The 17110-nt window shown below is 34.4% G+C and overlaps 4 protein-coding genes across 6 annotated transcripts; 2 read left to right on the forward strand and 2 right to left on the reverse strand.

The window, feature by feature from the left end:
• The first annotated feature begins 533 nt into the window (after positions 1-533).
• On the forward strand, positions 534-6226 carry LOC130747898 (serine carboxypeptidase-like 40). Of its 2 annotated transcripts, none has more exons than XM_057600953.1 (7): positions 534-1021; positions 2187-2294; positions 2420-2694; positions 4563-4817; positions 5069-5277; positions 5624-5729; positions 5836-6226. In XM_057600953.1, exons 1-7 carry the CDS (start codon positions 643-645, stop codon positions 5965-5967), a joined length of 1464 nt encoding a protein of 487 aa, XP_057456936.1. In that variant the 5' UTR covers positions 534-642; the 3' UTR covers positions 5968-6226. The 2 variants fall into 2 exon arrangements, with proteins under 2 accessions (XP_057456936.1, XP_057456935.1); XM_057600952.1 differs by having other exon boundaries at positions 541-1021; positions 5931-6226.
• A 94-nt stretch (positions 6227-6320) lies between these two features.
• On the reverse strand, positions 6321-10183 carry LOC130747897 (ubiquitin-like modifier-activating enzyme atg7). Its single transcript, XM_057600951.1, has 14 exons — positions 9881-10183; positions 9477-9697; positions 9203-9394; positions 9064-9118; positions 8857-8954; positions 8537-8726; positions 8344-8443; positions 8093-8237; positions 7851-8009; positions 7574-7762; positions 7237-7431; positions 7043-7158; positions 6760-6916; positions 6321-6634 (listed from the first exon to the last, which is right to left on the reverse strand). Exons 1-14 carry the CDS (start codon positions 10017-10019, stop codon positions 6458-6460), a joined length of 2133 nt encoding a protein of 710 aa, XP_057456934.1. The 5' UTR covers positions 10020-10183; the 3' UTR covers positions 6321-6457.
• Positions 10184-11285: 1102 nt separating this feature from the next.
• On the reverse strand, positions 11286-12487 carry LOC130743084 (uncharacterized). Its single transcript, XM_057595201.1, has 3 exons — positions 12330-12487; positions 12192-12244; positions 11286-11702 (listed from the first exon to the last, which is right to left on the reverse strand). The coding sequence occupies exons 1-3, from the start codon at positions 12418-12420 to the stop codon at positions 11580-11582; spliced, it is 267 nt and encodes an 88-aa protein (XP_057451184.1). The 5' UTR covers positions 12421-12487; the 3' UTR covers positions 11286-11579.
• A 1355-nt stretch (positions 12488-13842) lies between these two features.
• Positions 13843-15738, forward strand: LOC130743085 (protein RETICULATA-RELATED 4, chloroplastic-like). 2 transcript variants are annotated; one of them, XM_057595203.1, is made up of 7 exons: positions 13843-14000; positions 14137-14190; positions 14273-14317; positions 14809-14948; positions 15047-15172; positions 15267-15335; positions 15432-15738. In XM_057595203.1, exons 1-6 carry the CDS (start codon positions 13872-13874, stop codon positions 15313-15315), a joined length of 543 nt encoding a protein of 180 aa, XP_057451186.1. In that variant the 5' UTR covers positions 13843-13871; the 3' UTR covers positions 15316-15335; positions 15432-15738. The 2 variants fall into 2 exon arrangements, with proteins under 2 accessions (XP_057451186.1, XP_057451185.1); XM_057595202.1 differs by having other exon boundaries at positions 15267-15738.
• The last annotated feature ends 1372 nt before the right edge of the window (positions 15739-17110 follow it).

A 17110-nucleotide genomic window follows, 5' to 3' on the forward strand; every position in this document is an offset into this window, starting at 1 on the left:
TTATTTTTTTTAAATGCTTAGTTAATAAAAATAATTAGAGAATACTGCTGGAGTGTCCAGCATCTAAACACCGACCAATTCATTCCTGGGTGTCTTTTGGATAACTTTTTTTATTTGATCTTTTGATATAGTGTAAAATACACACTGAATTGAATGTAGTATACCACTTAATTCATATCTTCAGACAACACACAAAAACAGCAGCAACAATCCAACAAAACAAATATACTGTTTGGATAATCCGTGTAGTTTACAAACTAATACCAACGTGTGTGTCTTCAAATTATAAATGTTGTTGGACAAAAAAAAAACTTTTGGTCAATGGTTACAAAAAAAACTATGAATGATATGGTTTTTTGTGCAATAAAATTCATTCAAATTGGGCTGAGCTACTTTGGAAGGAAAAAAAATATACCAACACAAAGGCATTCTACTTGGCCCACATTCTTATCAGCTCAATTTTGAGTTATAGCCAATCTTCCCATATCTTGGTAACTGCACCTTCTAAAATCCATCACAATAATCATTCTCTCTTCCACAACATGATTGGTGATATAAAACAGCTAGCAATTTTTGGATTCTTATATATACCATATCCCCCCATCCTTTCCTTTGTATTCTCACCTTCCTACAACAAAAATAATGGGAAAAGCAAATAATTGTTCTATCCTTCTATCCTTCCTCCTCATTCTATCATTGTTTGTGATTGAAATTAGTGCAAACAAACAAGTCCAAGCTCTTAACAATCTTCACAAGTTGAAATTCAGAGGAGGTTCACAAATTGATAGGAGTGACTTTAAGGTACAACAGCTTGTTCATGATGATGCCTTTGTTCAATCACAGGAGGGTCTGAAAGAGAAAGATAGAATTGTTAGGCTTCCAGGACAGCCCCAAGTGAGTTTTTCTCAATATGGAGGGTATGTCACAGTGGACCAAGTGTCTGGTAGTGCCTTTTATTATTACTTTGTTGAAGCTCAAGGTTCCAAAGAAACATTGCCTCTTCTTCTTTGGCTCAATGGAGGTAAAACACCACTTACATTTAACTCTAATTATGACATGTTTTGTTGTAAAATACTCCAAAATCACTTATGAGTAAAAGTTATAAGTCATAGCTTCTGAGTAAACATGTCTTGGATTATGTGGAAATCGCGAAACCAGACATATATCCTTGTTTTCAATGTAACATGGTAATTATATTGAAGATAATTAATGCATTCTTACAGTAAATTAAAATAACATGAAAGCACTTTTTGTGGTTTAATTTGAAAACACTTCCCACACTCCACAGGCATGCACATGTAAATGTTTCTTTGCTTTGTCCCATTTGAAGATAGACATCACTTATAGATAAAACGAAAATGTGCCATAGAAAATCACAATGAACCTGGCCTAAAAACTTTGCCAAAGACAACCTAGTTATACTTATATATATTGGTGGCTTTTGTGTTCACTATAAAGTATTTCATTTGGTTTCCTTGTCAACAAATTATTGATTTTCTTGAAAGTGATACATCAATTATTCAACAGATAAGACCAAATGATCATTGCTGAGAAGCTCTTTTCTCTCTCAAGAAAAATTTAATAATTAATTGTTTTGCGTATGCATATATTTTTCCTTGTTGTGGTACCTTAAGTCAGACTAAGATGTGGTACCTTAAATGATATAGATCAATAGAAAACATACAATTTAGACTTAGAGGAAGAGGGTGGAGGAAAATTTGGAGGTTCAATACAGGTGGAGCATAAAAGAAGAGGTTTCTGACACGAAATGAATTTAGATGATGTCTGAGAGTTGCAAGATGAACTAAAAACCCTAATTTTCAAATTATGCATTACATAATATAAACAAACTTAAGAACCATATGTTATTAATTCATTAAGTCGATCGTTGAACTTCTTAAAATTGCAATAACAAATCCTTTCGCCTTTTTTCAACAAAATAACAAAATTATAACTTAAAATATCAAACTATGTTGTGAAGGAAAATAATAAGAACTGCTAATGTGGTAAATTTAACTGTTTTTAATGTTCGAATGAGCTGTTATACGAAAGTTTATTTAATATCGACTGATTACATTAATGTGCCGATCATAAAATATTGTCTATGAATAGTTAAGAAGAAAAATGAATTAATTAAAGTTAATTGTTCATTATGGTGATAATGACACTATCATTTTACTTTTCAGGTCCTGGATGTTCATCTCTAGGCTATGGAGCAATGCAAGAATTGGGACCTTTTAGAGTAAATAGTGATGGCAAAACATTATACAAAAACAGATATTCATGGAACAATGGTATATCAAATATTAAATTCTCTTCTCAATTTTGACTAGAGAAAACAATTTTCTTTTCAATGTGACAAAGTAAAAAATAATCATTTTATATAAGTATCTAACTTAGGCTTAATTTGATTCTGAAGTTGCAAATGTATTGTTCCTGGAGTCACCAGCTGGAGTGGGGTTTTCTTATTCAAACAAATCATCAGATTATTTAGCCAATGGAGATAGAAAAACAGCTTCAAGTAACTATGTGTTTTTGGTAAATTGGTTGGAGAGATTTCCTGAATATAAAAACAGAGATTTCTATATTGCTGGGGAGAGCTATGCAGGGCGTTATGTTCCTGAACTTGCACATACTATTTTCAACCTTAACAAAATAGCAAACAAGACAATCATTAACTTCAAAGGAATCTTGGTATGTGCCTTTCCTCCTTCTCTTTTCTTTCCAATTAGAAAGAGACTAAGAAAAATATCACAAACTCAAGTGTTAGTTAGCTTAGCTCTATAACGTAAATGTCGGGTCCTATTTTGCATAGTCTTTCTTTTAAAAACAATATATAGACATTGTTGAATAGGTTTTTTCAAAATTCTTTTGAGGTGACGCAAATTTTTTGTTGTGATTAGCTGTGTTTGAGCTTGGACCAATCAACTCCACTTTGAGGGGTCTAACTTGTTTGTTCATTTATGGCTCATGCGAGAATTATTAAATCTACTTTGTGGAAATTGGAAAATTTTCTCAACGACTTATCGTGTAGTGTTGGATTATATTTTAATACACATTAACGCTGATTCAAACAAATGTTAGTATTTACTTCAAAATAAAAACCGAGGAAACTCTTTTTTGAATTGTGATAAAAATATATTTATACTCTAAAAAAGAGTTTTGTCAGTTTATGTGTACACTTCAATTCTATAATTTCCTTCTCTTTTTGTTAGCTTAGTTTTGTTTATCTCTTGTCATAAATTACACATCAAATTGAATCCCTAGGATGATGTGAATATCTAAAGAGGTAGTGAGAAAATTAATGCCCAAAATGAAATGGGTCCCTAGAAAAAGTGAGTGGTATTTTCCAAAAAAAATGATAACATAATTCTCATGATCTCATCCTAGATCAGTAATGATAATCATTTTGTTCCGGGCATTAATTTTCTCACACCCTCTTTATATATTCACATTATCGTCTTCAGCACTTTCGATTTATGAAATGTATAACTTATAACCTCCGGTCACTATTATAAGCAAAAATTAATTTTGTAAGTTCATTCAATAAATGATGTATGTGACCATTTTAATGACTACATACATCATTTATTGAATGAACATAAAAAGCCAACTTTTACTTATAATAGTGACCGGAGGGTGTATGTTTCAATACAGAGAGAGCTGTGATGGTAAAAAATCTTTTTGGTTTTGGGTCTTTGTGATGGTGGCATTCGTGACGTTCATGAAAGCTGTTTTATTGGACTTAGGTCTAGTTATGATAAGTGGTCCATTTGTGGCCATTATATTCTCTCCGCGTGGGTGCTATGTGGACCATAGCCAATCCATGTTTCATATTTAATGGTTGACTAGTACTGTAGCAGCACTATAACCCTAAACAAACAAAAAATAGCTCCTTATAGTCACAAGTTATGATAATCACTAAGTTATCACGATATTAATTAAAAAAATTAATGGTTGAGATTTAGAGATTCATAATTTATTATATATGTTCAAGTAAATGATGATAACTACATTATTGATAATCTACAAGTGATCATTTGTCACTCAGCTATTTCGCTTCCGCATCCGACGAGAACTAAAAACAAATTTGCTGCGATTATGGTGAGATGGATAAAAAAAACACTAGTGCGAGATTAAACGCGGATGCTCGTAATTTGTTAATTAACACTTATAATTGTTTACTTTACTTTATCATATGAAGTGATTGTTCAAATTCATTTTCTAACACACTCATTTTAACATTATTTATTAGTTTAATTTCATGTGGTGTCAAATAACCAATTACCTTAAAAATTTGTTGTTTCGTAAAAATCACATGAATAGTATTTATATGTGGCAAGGATCAAACTCTGAATTACTGGATCATAAAAACTCTGATATCATATTAAATAATCAATCATTTTAAAAGTTTAAGCGGTTGGATAACGCGATATGCAAAATTAAATGATAAATCAAATGATAAAGGATTGAGATTCTTATTATAGTTTGATGTGCAATTTATGATAAGAGTTGAACAAAACTAAGTTAACAAATATGTGTGTCTATTTTAAATTGTGCAGATTGGGAATGCTGTGATCAATGATGAAACTGACGAGCCAGGAATGTATGATTATCTTGCTACCCATGCAATCATATCAGATAGGGCAGCGTATGATATCAACAACTCTTGTGATTTCACATCAAGTAATCAAACAAGGGAATGCAATGCAATTGCTGATGAAGTTTATCAGGATATTTCATACATTGATTTATATAACATTTATGCTCCACTTTGCAAAGATTCCAATCTCACAGCCCTTCCCAAGAAGACTTCTGTAAGCTCAAAATTTCAACGTATTCATTGATGATTAATTTATAGAATTATATTGGAAAATGATTAGTAGGAATCCGCATAGTGCAGATATTCAACAGAGACGTAAATGAGAAAGAAAGAGAAAAATAAAGAGAAAAAAATGGGGTGTCTGTGAAGTGTGTGAACTGTTTGCTTGTTGAAGTATTTTAGTGTTGCTGACATAAGAAAACCCATAATAGTGTGAACTTTGACTAGAATTTATTTGTTTTGCAGATTGTGACTGATCCATGTAGTGAGGATTATGTGTATGCATATCTTAATAGAGGAGATGTTCAAGAGGCTATCCATGCCAATGTCACCAAGCTTCAACATGATTGGGAAGCATGTAGTGATGTCATCAGAAAGTGGAATGATAGCCCTTCAACCGTTCTTCCAATTTTGCATGAACTCTTCAGTAATGGCCTTAGAGTTTGGATTTTCAGGTAAAATCTTCATTTCACCTTTTTATATAGCAATATTTGTTAATACTTGCAATCGACATATTATTTTCCTTTGTCTCATAATACTATTCATTCCCTACACCCCTTCAGCAAAATACATCCTTAACATTTTGAACATCTATGTTCAAGTAACGGGTAATAGAAAATGGGGCAGTCGCATCCTTAAGATAAAAAAATTCATTGAAAAATTAACGTCTAGATATTGTATTTGCAAATTGCAAGCCTTCAAAAGATTTATATTTTCTCTATAAACCCTCTTACCTATTTTTTCTCATTTCAGTCAGAGTATGTTCACAAATTCTAATTATTTATCTCTTGTTTGATACAGTGGTGACACTGATGGAAGGGTTCCTGTCACTTCAACCAAGTATTCCATTAAAAAGATGAACCTTCCCATTAAAAATGTTTGGCGCCCTTGGTTTGCCTATGGAGAGGTAATGTTAAAACTATTGCTTAAGAAAACCCATAATTATGTGAACATGTGAAAACTATTACTTATACCTGAATGTCAATGTTTGGTTTCACCTTGAAAAATTTCAGAATCAGTTCTTGTTTCACAAAAGTTGTTTCCAGTATCTTCTTGAAGAAGCGCATCTTTTCCTAAGTGAAAAACCAACTAGTTTCATGTTACACAGGTTGGTGGTTACACAGAAGTATACAAGGGAGACCTAACATTTGCTACAGTGAGAGAAGCAGGGCATCAAGTGCCAAGTTACCAACCAGCAAGAGCCCTTGTTTTGATCAAAAGTTTCTTAGATGGCACTCCTCTTCCAAGTCCCAAAAGAGATGCCTAGTTTCTACTTCCTTGAAATGCTGTTTTCAATCATCATTATAGTTATGTTGAGCATGGCCTAGCTAACACATGGAAAAGATGTGAACGTTTGATTAAAATGAAAATAAAATATTGAAGAAAAAGAGTATCTTTTCTCAACTTTCTGATGTTTTCTGTTAATCAAGGTTCTGGGACACTACTGCTTTTATGTTCGGGGTAATGAACAAGATATAGTAAATGGCAATTCACAACATATTCAACTCGCTAACATTGACAAAGAATATAAATTCCTTTTTGTACACTTGATAAGGTATAGCAACGAAAGGCTTTGTTAACAAAGGTTTAAAAATCATATAAACTGCACAAATTAGTTTCTATACAGCTGACCCGTTAAATTTCAACAAAGTCTTCCTCATCTTCATCATCTAGCTCCTTGTCAAAATCCAATGAGAATGAGGAGACTGATTTCATCAACTCTGTCAGTCCAGTGAGATCTTCTAGGTAGGTAGGATGATTAATTGCTTGAAGTACGACCTCCATTCCTCGGTTTCTGTACTCTGATACAACCTGAATGATTGCAGTTTTACAAAATAAAGGGGATGAACAAAAATGAGAACGATGAAGCATACAGAACTAATTAATTGCAGAAGCATTATCAAATAAAACAGACACCACTCATCAACAAGACTTACTGTATCGCAACAAGCCGTGCAGCTGGTGGAGGAGTAACCTACAAGGTTCATTTGAGAAAATTGAGAAAGGGAACCACGGATCTGATGAGGTAAAATACCAAGAGGTTGCTCATTAGCTCCAGTCACACCATTGCCAATATCAGCTTCTGCTAATATCCTGAAAATATGTAGTCAAGTTCTCAATATCATGCTGGATAAATAGAGTAAATTAGTTGAATTTTTATCTCTGACTCTAGTTTAAAGCCTCAAAATTACGACGCATAAAATCAATTTGCAGAATTACCCTTGAGGGTGATGCAAAATCCCTACTAAAAGTTCAACTGCAAGGGCTGAAGCAATGGGAGCCAGCCCCGGTCGGGTCACAGTACATTGCTGGTCCAAAGTGCGGTTGGAGGTTGACTGCAAAAAGCCAGTTCGAATTAGAGATATATGTAATATCAGTTCAAATACCACAGATATTGCATGCATGGAAATTACATCAGTTGGTGCAACAACATCGTTGCAGAAATAACAGCCCAGTCTATGCTTTCCATTAGCGTTATTTATGCACATATCAGCAGCAGATGAAGAATTAGTAGTTCCAGCACTGAAGTCGTGGGCGTGACTGAAAGGACCAGCTCCATGACGCATAACCAAGAAACTATCAAACCCTAGAGCTGCAGTAATGGTAATCTGCAAATAGATAAGTTCATGTTAGTCAAGGATACCAATTTATTGATGAGATAACAATCATAATAGTTAAAAATGTGAAACACATGTTAAGCAGTGATATAATAGTGACATGCATGCCATTTAAGAGTGAAAACAGATCAACCTTGTTAGTATTGGCACAGAGAAGTGTCGGGAGCCACCGACTTTCTCTTGTATCGGTCAATAAAAAAACTGCATCATGAGCATCAATCAAATCGCGTAAGCGTCTACAATCATCGAGCACGCTATCCTGTTCCTGGCTATTTATTGGATGTCCAGGCATTGGTATAGCCATAACAATGCCTTCTGCTTCCTGCAAAGGAACAAAAAGCACAGTTATGTGAAAAATGTGGTTATTGGGTTAAACATCACGTGAAGTGTTAGGAATTGATGATTTTTACCACTGCCGGAAATATCCGTTTGAGACTTTCAACTGCCGCCGTAGCTTTAAATTCACCACCATTAAGACAGTTATCCAGAGTATAAAGAGACTGCCTCAATGGGTTAGACATAGCCACCCTGCCATTGTCAAGTAGAGTAATTTTTCGGACACCCCATGCCTACAACATGTTTTATCAGTTATCATGAATTGAAGAACTAATGTAATTAAACCTAAGAATAATAGGACTTCCACAATACTCACCATAAGCATGCGGGCAACCTGGCATCCAAGCGTGCCGGCTCCAAGGAGAAGACACTTGACGGAAGACAAGGCACTCAAGTTTAAAGAAGGCAAAGCACGCCATCTCATAAGCTTTAAATTCAAATCTGCAGCAGATACTGCCAACCTGTAAAAACACATTTTAAAAACTACAATGCAAATAATAGATATGCGCATAAAATAAGTAGCATTAGTCGGGGGCATAGACTGAAGAAAACAATGCAGTCAAGAACCTGCTTGGATCCATGGACTGTGCAAGACTAATGCACCTTGGTGCTTTTCTCCCCTTATGATGTTCCCATCCGACAGCATTGGGCACAACATCTTTCCACCCTGTATAGTCACGCCTTGGAAATTAGAAACCTAACAAACTAAAAAGAAAGAGACATCAACAATACAACTGTTACACAATTAATGCAGCTCTACCTAGTGGAATTGTTATCAATGCTTCACCAATAAGAGACAACCCCATATCTGCAAAACCGCGGTTCTCTCTGTAGCAGAAGAATTGAACAGACTTCAGATTCCACCTCGCAGAAATAAGTGCTAAGAAGTTACGTAGAGGCCACCCGGGATTATTTGGGAGATGACACGGGTCATAAAATCCAAAGAGTATCTGCCAATAGAATCTAGAGAATTTCATAAAAGACATCTACAGATTCACATCCAAAGAGTTGTATATTTGAAAAAAAGGAATTTAACAAAGATTGCATTTAATTATTTTAACTAGATTTCGAGTTACACACCTTGTGAGAATCGTTCTGACAACCTTCCCAGTCCTTTAGAAGCCTAACACTACTAGCATGTGAGTTGGGATCTATAGTTACTACGAAAAATGGGACATCTGCCACATATTCTTTACTATTAGGCAAAGCAGGTCAAATTGAAAGGAAGCAGAAAAATCTATAAATGACATTATTTCCTATTGTTTGAGGAAATTAAGAGATCTATACCTGCTGTTGATTTTGAGCCACGCCACTTGTTACAGGCTGCAGAGAGGGATTCTGCCTGCGATTTCAGGTGTCAATAGCAATGAAAATAAAGGACATACAATTAAACACCACTAACTTAAAACAATGAAACTCAGCGCACCTCTTCCGTGCTCAGCCACTGAGTAGCTGGCCTTAAATTCACCACAGTTGCAGGAGGATCAAGCATGAGAGCAGGGAAAGCAAACCAGTAGTGGAAACTCCACTTTTTCAAGTCTGCAAAAGAAATAAGAAGGAACCTTGAAAGCACTGAACAGTCCTCCACAGCTTTTCCAGTAAGAATGTCATCCCATATCTAAAATAACAACAAGTGGTAAACTTATGTGAGATTAACAATTTTGATCATCTGCATTTATCTCATCTTGTGAATGGTTTACCTTTCGCGCCTCTTCCTTCAACAGGCTCATTTTATCAAGTGCGTGGAAGCTTTCCACAGTGTTAGTGTTGTAAAGTATCCCCGGAACGGAGCACCAGTTCCTGTTGCCGCGGCTCGGTTCCGGCATCAATGATGCCTCATCACTCAATTCAGAAGGTAAAGACTCAGCTAATAGAGTTAAATGGTTTGATACTTGAGAGTGTGAGCAAGGTGCATAGAAACCTGCAATCAAGTCAGAGCATTATAACATGAATCAATGATTGCAGTTCTAGGCTATGTTTGGATATTCATTACTTGAAGACTAATTGTCTAATTGCCATTACACTAGTATCCAAACGCACAATTCAAAAGAGAATTAACCAAATCTAACTATAAGAGTGTAAAGATGGAAGTGAAGAGAAGAACCAATGATGGGTAATGGAGAATCATCAATGCCAAGCTTGTTGAGTTTCAAAGAAGACAATCTGTGCCAGAAGCTTTCATCGACGGAGCTCTGCATCGGGGCGAATTGAAGTAGAGTTTCCTTGTTTGATGTTTCCGCCATGGTTTGAACTGGTAGATCTGGTTGTGTTCCACTTCAACAAGTTCCAATAGGATTTGGATTTTCAGCAAAACGCAAACGCTTGTTGAGTCAACAACGTTTGTGTCTTGTGTGTTGTGTTGGTGATCGAAGAATAGATCATCAAAGAAACTTGTTCTGCATCTCTGTTTCTTATATGGGCCTATAATTATATTCAACACTTATCTTTAGGGACACGTTTGTATACCATTTTGATAATCATATTTAAATATCATTATTGCTTATAAAAAAAAATTAAATATCATTAATTTAAATTTGTTTTGCTTAATTTTTTTTTGCCTTTTTTTATTTTTTCAAAATATTTTTTTTTGAAACTGATATTATTTAAAGTTATCAAATATTTCAATATATAATTGTGTATGTTTTTCAAATATATATATATATATATATATAGTATGTTTCTTAATTGACTCATCGAGTCAATGAATCCCTCCTCAAACATATCATTATTACACTCAACACGCCTCTTTTATTCAAAATGATATATAAAAAAGAGGGGGTCAATGCATTTTGCAAACTATAGAGTGTAATGGTTAAATTTCAGGATGAAAATGAGTGCAATTTCCCCTTTCTCTTTTAAACACCTAAAAAACATTTTCTTACTCTAAAACAAAGTCACTCTAAATCATACTTTTTTTAAATGCACTCTAAATCATACTTAATAACCACAAATTTCCTCCTCCAAATCTTTAAAATCATCCAAAACGTATATTCTGAAAAGAGAAGGAAAAAATATATGCTGTCCAGGGGACAGGGATGTATTGCCTATTAAGTCACAGGATTACCAATATAAGTTAGTTGAAAGGAAAGGATTCGGATCTTATAAGCATGTTATCTTATATTTGAACACTAGATTTACATAACTACATGTTTTGGGAAAAAAAAACTTTTTGGCTATTTGTAGCCTAATCCGAGAGATTATTTTTTCTCAATCACCTATCACATAGACGTATGAAAACAAGAACAAAAAAAAGTGAGGAATAAGAGTAGTTAATATTTCTCTCTCACCATTAGCAATTCATATATTATAAGCGTTGTATGAGATCATCAAGCGGTTGCTGCTAACCAGATATATAGATGCAAGCATGAAATCCCGATATGCTTTCTTGAAGTTACATCAAGTTAATGTAAGGTATGAAATATAATAGAGACTTTGGAGTAAGGTTAACCTTGACTCACAGTAGGTGACTTCACTAATACTATCAAAGATTCCTGGTGGTAGCTAATGTATGCCTGAAGTGTTCATTATCATTAAATAAGGAATCAAAGTTTTTTGTTGAATTGGCGAAATTTACCCCAGTAACTTCCAACATGGAATAAGGCTATGAAAACTTCAAAATCCCAAAAACCCCAATTCAAAAGAAAGAAGGAATACAAGGAGCAATTCAAACTAATAAATGCCCCCTCAAAATACTCAAGCAATGTAAAGAAAGACGAGGTTATCAAAATTTCTTTTGACAATTTACAACAATGCAGCATCATAAGATACATATTCAATCATCAAAGCTATCCCTGAATAATTAACTATTTCTGGGCACCACTTGCAGCCTCTGATGGCAGTTTAACTATGCTCAATGGGCCACCTTCCTTCTGAGCTGCAGTCGCTGCTTTAATCTCATTGCACTGGTTAATAAATTTGCTAACCTCCTGGATTAACCAAATTCGAAGCCAAAATTAATAAATAATAAGTAATCAACATTTCAAATATCTATAATCCTCTCACCAATTATGAACATAATCAGAGTGGCAGAGGGCTCTAATAGTCCAAAAAACTATCTTAGCAAACATTAGAAAAGTTAATTCATATAAATGACCAAGCACAACTTATATTATGGCCCCATTTGGAAAAGCTTATTTGAACTTCATAAGACTCATGCCGGTGTTTGAAAGAGCTTATGGTCTACCCAAACAGCAGGCAACATATACATGTACAACTTTGCATACTTTCATGCTACAAGATTTCTAAATAAAAACAGTTAACAATTCTAATTAAATAGTTGTAATATATCTTAGAGAAAAATAGAACAATTGTGAAACCCTCAATAAACATGATTTGGTGCTCAACACTCTTCAAGCATGAAAAATTCCAAATTCCAAATTCCAATTGAGAACTGAAAATTACGAAAAGGAACTTACCCTATCAGCATCCATATCCTTTGTAACCTTGGATGACTTCATAAATCTCCTTCCTGAAGATAGAAACGATAACGTATTACAACAACAAAATAAATAAACATTGAAGTTGCAGAGAGAAAAGGCATGGTATGGTACTACCTTTGCGAGTAACAGGGGCTTTCCCATGTCGATTGGGAGGAACTGATTTCTTCTTCGATTGCCCCTTGAAAAGTGTCGCCTTTTGCGTCATCGTTCTCTGATTCTGCAAGCTAGGGTTTGAGATCGGTTTAGGGTTCTGTTTGGTATTTGAATGCAAAAGTTCTGAAATTGGGAAATTTTCGAATCGAATGCTTATTGGGCTCTCAAGCTCAATTGGAGGCCCATAACATTTTAGTAGCCATCCACAACACTGCTGTAAAAAAAAAAGTTACTTCCTTTAAAAAAAACAATATAGGAGAAGAGTTCAAAAACAATATAGGAGAAATGCCTTTTGGAGGGGTGAAGAAGTGGAAGCTCTAACACTTTATTTGGTAGATAAAAGAGAAATAGAGAAGAAAGAGTTGAGAAGAGAGAAATTGAGTTAAAATAAAAAGGTGCTTGCTGTGGTACCTTAATCCAGATCAAGGTGTGGTACCCTAAAATGATATAGAGCAATAGAAAACATGCAATTCAAACTTAGAGAAAGATGATGGAGGAAGATTTAGATGTTTAATATGGGTGGAGCATGAAGGAAGAAGATCCTGGCATGAAAGGAATTTAGATGATCTCTCAGAATTGCAAGTTGAACTAAAAACCGTAATTTTCATATTGTGTATTATATAACATAAACAAACTTAAAAAGTCTATGTTATTAATTCTCTAAGTTGATTATTAACCATTTTAAAATTGCAATAATAATTCATTTCACCTTTTTTCAACAAAATTATAACTTAAAATATCACATGGGGTACCACACCCAAAAAAAATTCTGGGCACCACAGAATTTACCAAATAAAAAAGGTAAGAAATCTTGTAGATTTTTAGATTGGGTAAAATCAATTTTGGATGACAGTAAATAGATGTTTGACAATCATTTTGGAGAATTGATTTCAGTCACAAAATTAATTCTGCTAGAAGCAATAGAGAGTAGCTTTCTTATTGAAAATAATAAATTCTGAGCTTTTACATCACATCAACCCTACAAAAACACTTTTCCCCATAAATGTAAATAAACATCAATGCATCACTTTCAATTTGCTTTTATTATAATCAATTTTAACAAAATCAATTGTTATAACGTTGATCCAAACACGCACTAAGTATTTTTGGATGGGTTCTGAAGCTCTAAAATCAAGTTTACTCCGTCCCAGCGTAATTTCAAAAACCCACATTTGATTAGAATGATTATATGTAACTTTTGCAGTTGGGTTGCTACAAACTTGCTTTTGAAATTAAAGTTTTGAAAGAAACTTGACTAACTTCTCTTCTAATTCAATTTGAACCAAAATCAGTTTTACAAAATCAAGTTTATCCAAACTTTATTTCAAAGGCTCACTCAAAAGTGTGGTTGGGGGTTGAGTGGTGGGCACAAAAGCGAATGCACTTCTACTCAAAATCTACACTTTAAAGCTGGCTAGAATTGATTTTGGATCCAAAGTTGATTTCTATATTAAGCATTGTCTAATCTTTTGTCGTTTTAACTTATGTAATGATTGACATGTAATGGCCATTGTGGCCGATTTTATGCTTGTGTGGCTTCCTGCTCCTACAGTTTCTCTCCGACTACCACTTGCTGTTAGTGCTGGAACTATTGCCAAATTCTTCTATGGCTGCCCTGATAATGCTTTCCAGGTTAACAGTTCACACTATTTACCTCACTCTGCATAGTTTTTTGTTTATTTTCTTATTTTTGGCTTTGTTTAATGATAATATGTTTAAATATCACGTTCATTGGATGATTAGGTTTAATTTTGTTGAAACTCAACAGGTGGCTTTGGCTGGAACCTCTTTTACACTTATACAGAGAATAGGTGCTATAGTGGTATATACACTAGACCCTGAGAAATTCAAGCAGTTATTTTGTCATATTTTATGGTTCTTTGACATCTTCATCTATTATGCAGCGTAATGGAGCAAAGCTTTTCGCAGTTGGGACTGGTGCATCACTGGTAATTTAACATGCTTCTCTCTGCTTCCTTTTGGTTACTAATTTCAGTTTTTTGTTCAAGAGTATGCAGCTGGATGCTTTATGAATCAAAACCACGTATAGTGTATTAGAAGATATGGCAAAATGAGTATGATGGAAATGAAATAGTTTAGAATAGATACATCATTAGAGAACAAGAATTAGATATTAAATCTTACTATTAAGAACCCTCCTTTGAGGTCAGCTGTTACTAGTTACCCTGGAGCATATTGTCCATATGACATACTGGTATGCAACTTTCCATATGTGGTTTTTTTTTTTTCTTCGTGTAGCTGACTTCACTGAGTGAGATAAGACCTTTGTTGTTGCTTTTAGGATATCTTTTCGTCAACTAAAATATGGGACATAAGATCTTGTCAATGTCTAAGGATCTCTCTCCCCGGGTGATTGTTGTATAATTATAAGACTTTTAGTATATGCATCAATGGATGACGGATTACATTCTCTTTGCAGATTGGTACAGGAGTAACAAATGGCTTGATTAATGCACGAAAAGTCGTTGATAAGTCTTTTGCTGATGAGGCTGAGGACGTACCAATAGTATCAACAAGTATCACCTATGGGGTTTACATGGCAGTATCTAGCAACCTAAGGTATTCTTTTCATAAACAAAACAAATATAATGCAAGGTTTCTGTTGGATTGAATTATGGAACAGAGTCAAATAAAAAATTGTCTTTGCTCTCTGCCAGGTACCAAATACTAGCAGGAGTTATTGAACAACGGATTCTAGAACCGTTGCTGCCCAAGCACAAGCTCATGCTAAGTGCAATTTGCTTTGCTGTTAGAACTGGAAACACATTCTTGGGCTCACTATTGTAAGATTCTCGGTTTTAACTTAATACACGTGTCTTCACAAAATTTACTACATTTCAGTTCTCATAATTAGGTATATGTATCTTCTACGAACAGGTGGGTGGATTATGCACGTTGGGTTGGGGTCCAGAAGATACGCGATTAGGCAATGATGGGTTTTCAATTGTAAGATATTGTTTTCATGGGACCAATTGGGTTAAATCTTGGTAATTGATTCATTCTGTAAGTTTGGTGTGTTGTAATTTTTGCTCCTCCTGACAGCATAATTGTACATTCATTAAGCGACATCGGAGGTTGCGTCACCAAGAAGCACCATGAGTCTCCAATTATCAGCATAAGCGATGACCATGGAAGGTGTTGTATCCATCTTTCACAGCTAGCAGAAAGCTGCAGCTTGAGGTGAAGTAGTAGAGTCACATTTTTGTATATGTGTATGTGTGTATTGTCTTCCAAACACTGAAAGAAAACAAATTGTTGTGGTTTTCTTCCTATTAGTTATCTATTTGCTTCTCAATACATTAAAACAGATTGAGATTTATGTTTAAATACATTAATAAGAAAAGTGAGATTTTTATAGGGTTATGTTGTGGAATGCAATTGCGAATTTTCATAGTATGTTCAACTGTTCACTTTCATTTGATAACTGATTTTAGAGAGAATCAATTCTGGAATAAAACTTTTAATGAAAATGATTGTTAAACTTTACACACGAGTGACGGCCATAAATTGATATCGATAAACGCAAAATGTAATGGCAGCCACAAACTGTATACATGAAAAGAAAAGAAAAACGTGAAACGCCTTTGAAACTACCACATAACAGTATGTTGCAAGAGTGCTGGGATGTCAGATGTCTCGTAATCGTTAGTGAAAATCATGGTAGTTGAATCGTGTTATGTGATATAAACACAAACAAGAATAAGTCATAAATGGAAAATATATGATATATATAATATAATTAATCAAAATATGACAAATGCAAGTCTTCATCTCCTTCAAAATCATCAATAACATGACAAATGCAAAGCACTTCCATGCTTCGGGGATTTAGGGCAACTTCAATCCCTAAATGGATTGGGTTAGGTGGGTCGACCCACTTTGGCCCAAATTTAAATTAAAAAAAAAACGTAAAAAAAAGGCAAAAAAATAACGAATATTCGACTAGGTCGCGAACCCGGCCCGTTTTCCCTAGTTTATGTATCGTGTGATTCAACTTCGTATCGCGATACAACGATATCTTATACGATACAGCCGATACGGATGCGATACAGAGACAATTCGATACACAGGTACTACGATAGTCTAAAAAAACGTATCGTATCGCATATCGTATCGATCGATACTTACTACCACGGTGAAAATTAAATTCTAACAAAAAATAATTAGAGTGTGTTTGTTTCAATTTAAAAAACTAAATTTTAACTGTCTTAAAAAAGAGATTATTCTTCATAAAATTTTCAAGAAAAACATAAGATAATTTGTGTTTGGTTTCAATTATTGTAATCACTTTTTTTTACATTATCTTTCATCTATCACAATAAATTCAAGAACGACTGGAATGCCGTTCTTCGTGGCCTCGCCATGAGTCCCCAATGATGTAACGGCTCTCGGTGCTCTCTCTGCTTGTTCGCAATTGGGTGCTTTGAAGCAAGGTGAGATTGTTCATGGGTACATAGTGGACGAGAAGCTAGACATGAATGTGATTGTTTGTAATGCGGTAATTGATATGTATTCAAAGTGTGGGTTTGTCGATAAAGCTTATGAGTTGCACCAAGAGTCTTATCACATGGAATACTATGATCATGGCGTTTGCAATGAATGGTACTGATAATTCAAAGCAATGTATATATAAATATATTTATATTTCCTCCGTAAACCATAAAACACAATACATCAAATATAGTAAATCATAAAACTTTTAAGTGATAAAGCTTGTCCTA

The sequence above is a fragment of the Lotus japonicus genome, chromosome 3 (genome assembly GCF_012489685.1).
Source record: "Lotus japonicus ecotype B-129 chromosome 3, LjGifu_v1.2".
NCBI classification, from domain to species: Eukaryota; Viridiplantae; Streptophyta; class Magnoliopsida; order Fabales; family Fabaceae; genus Lotus; species Lotus japonicus.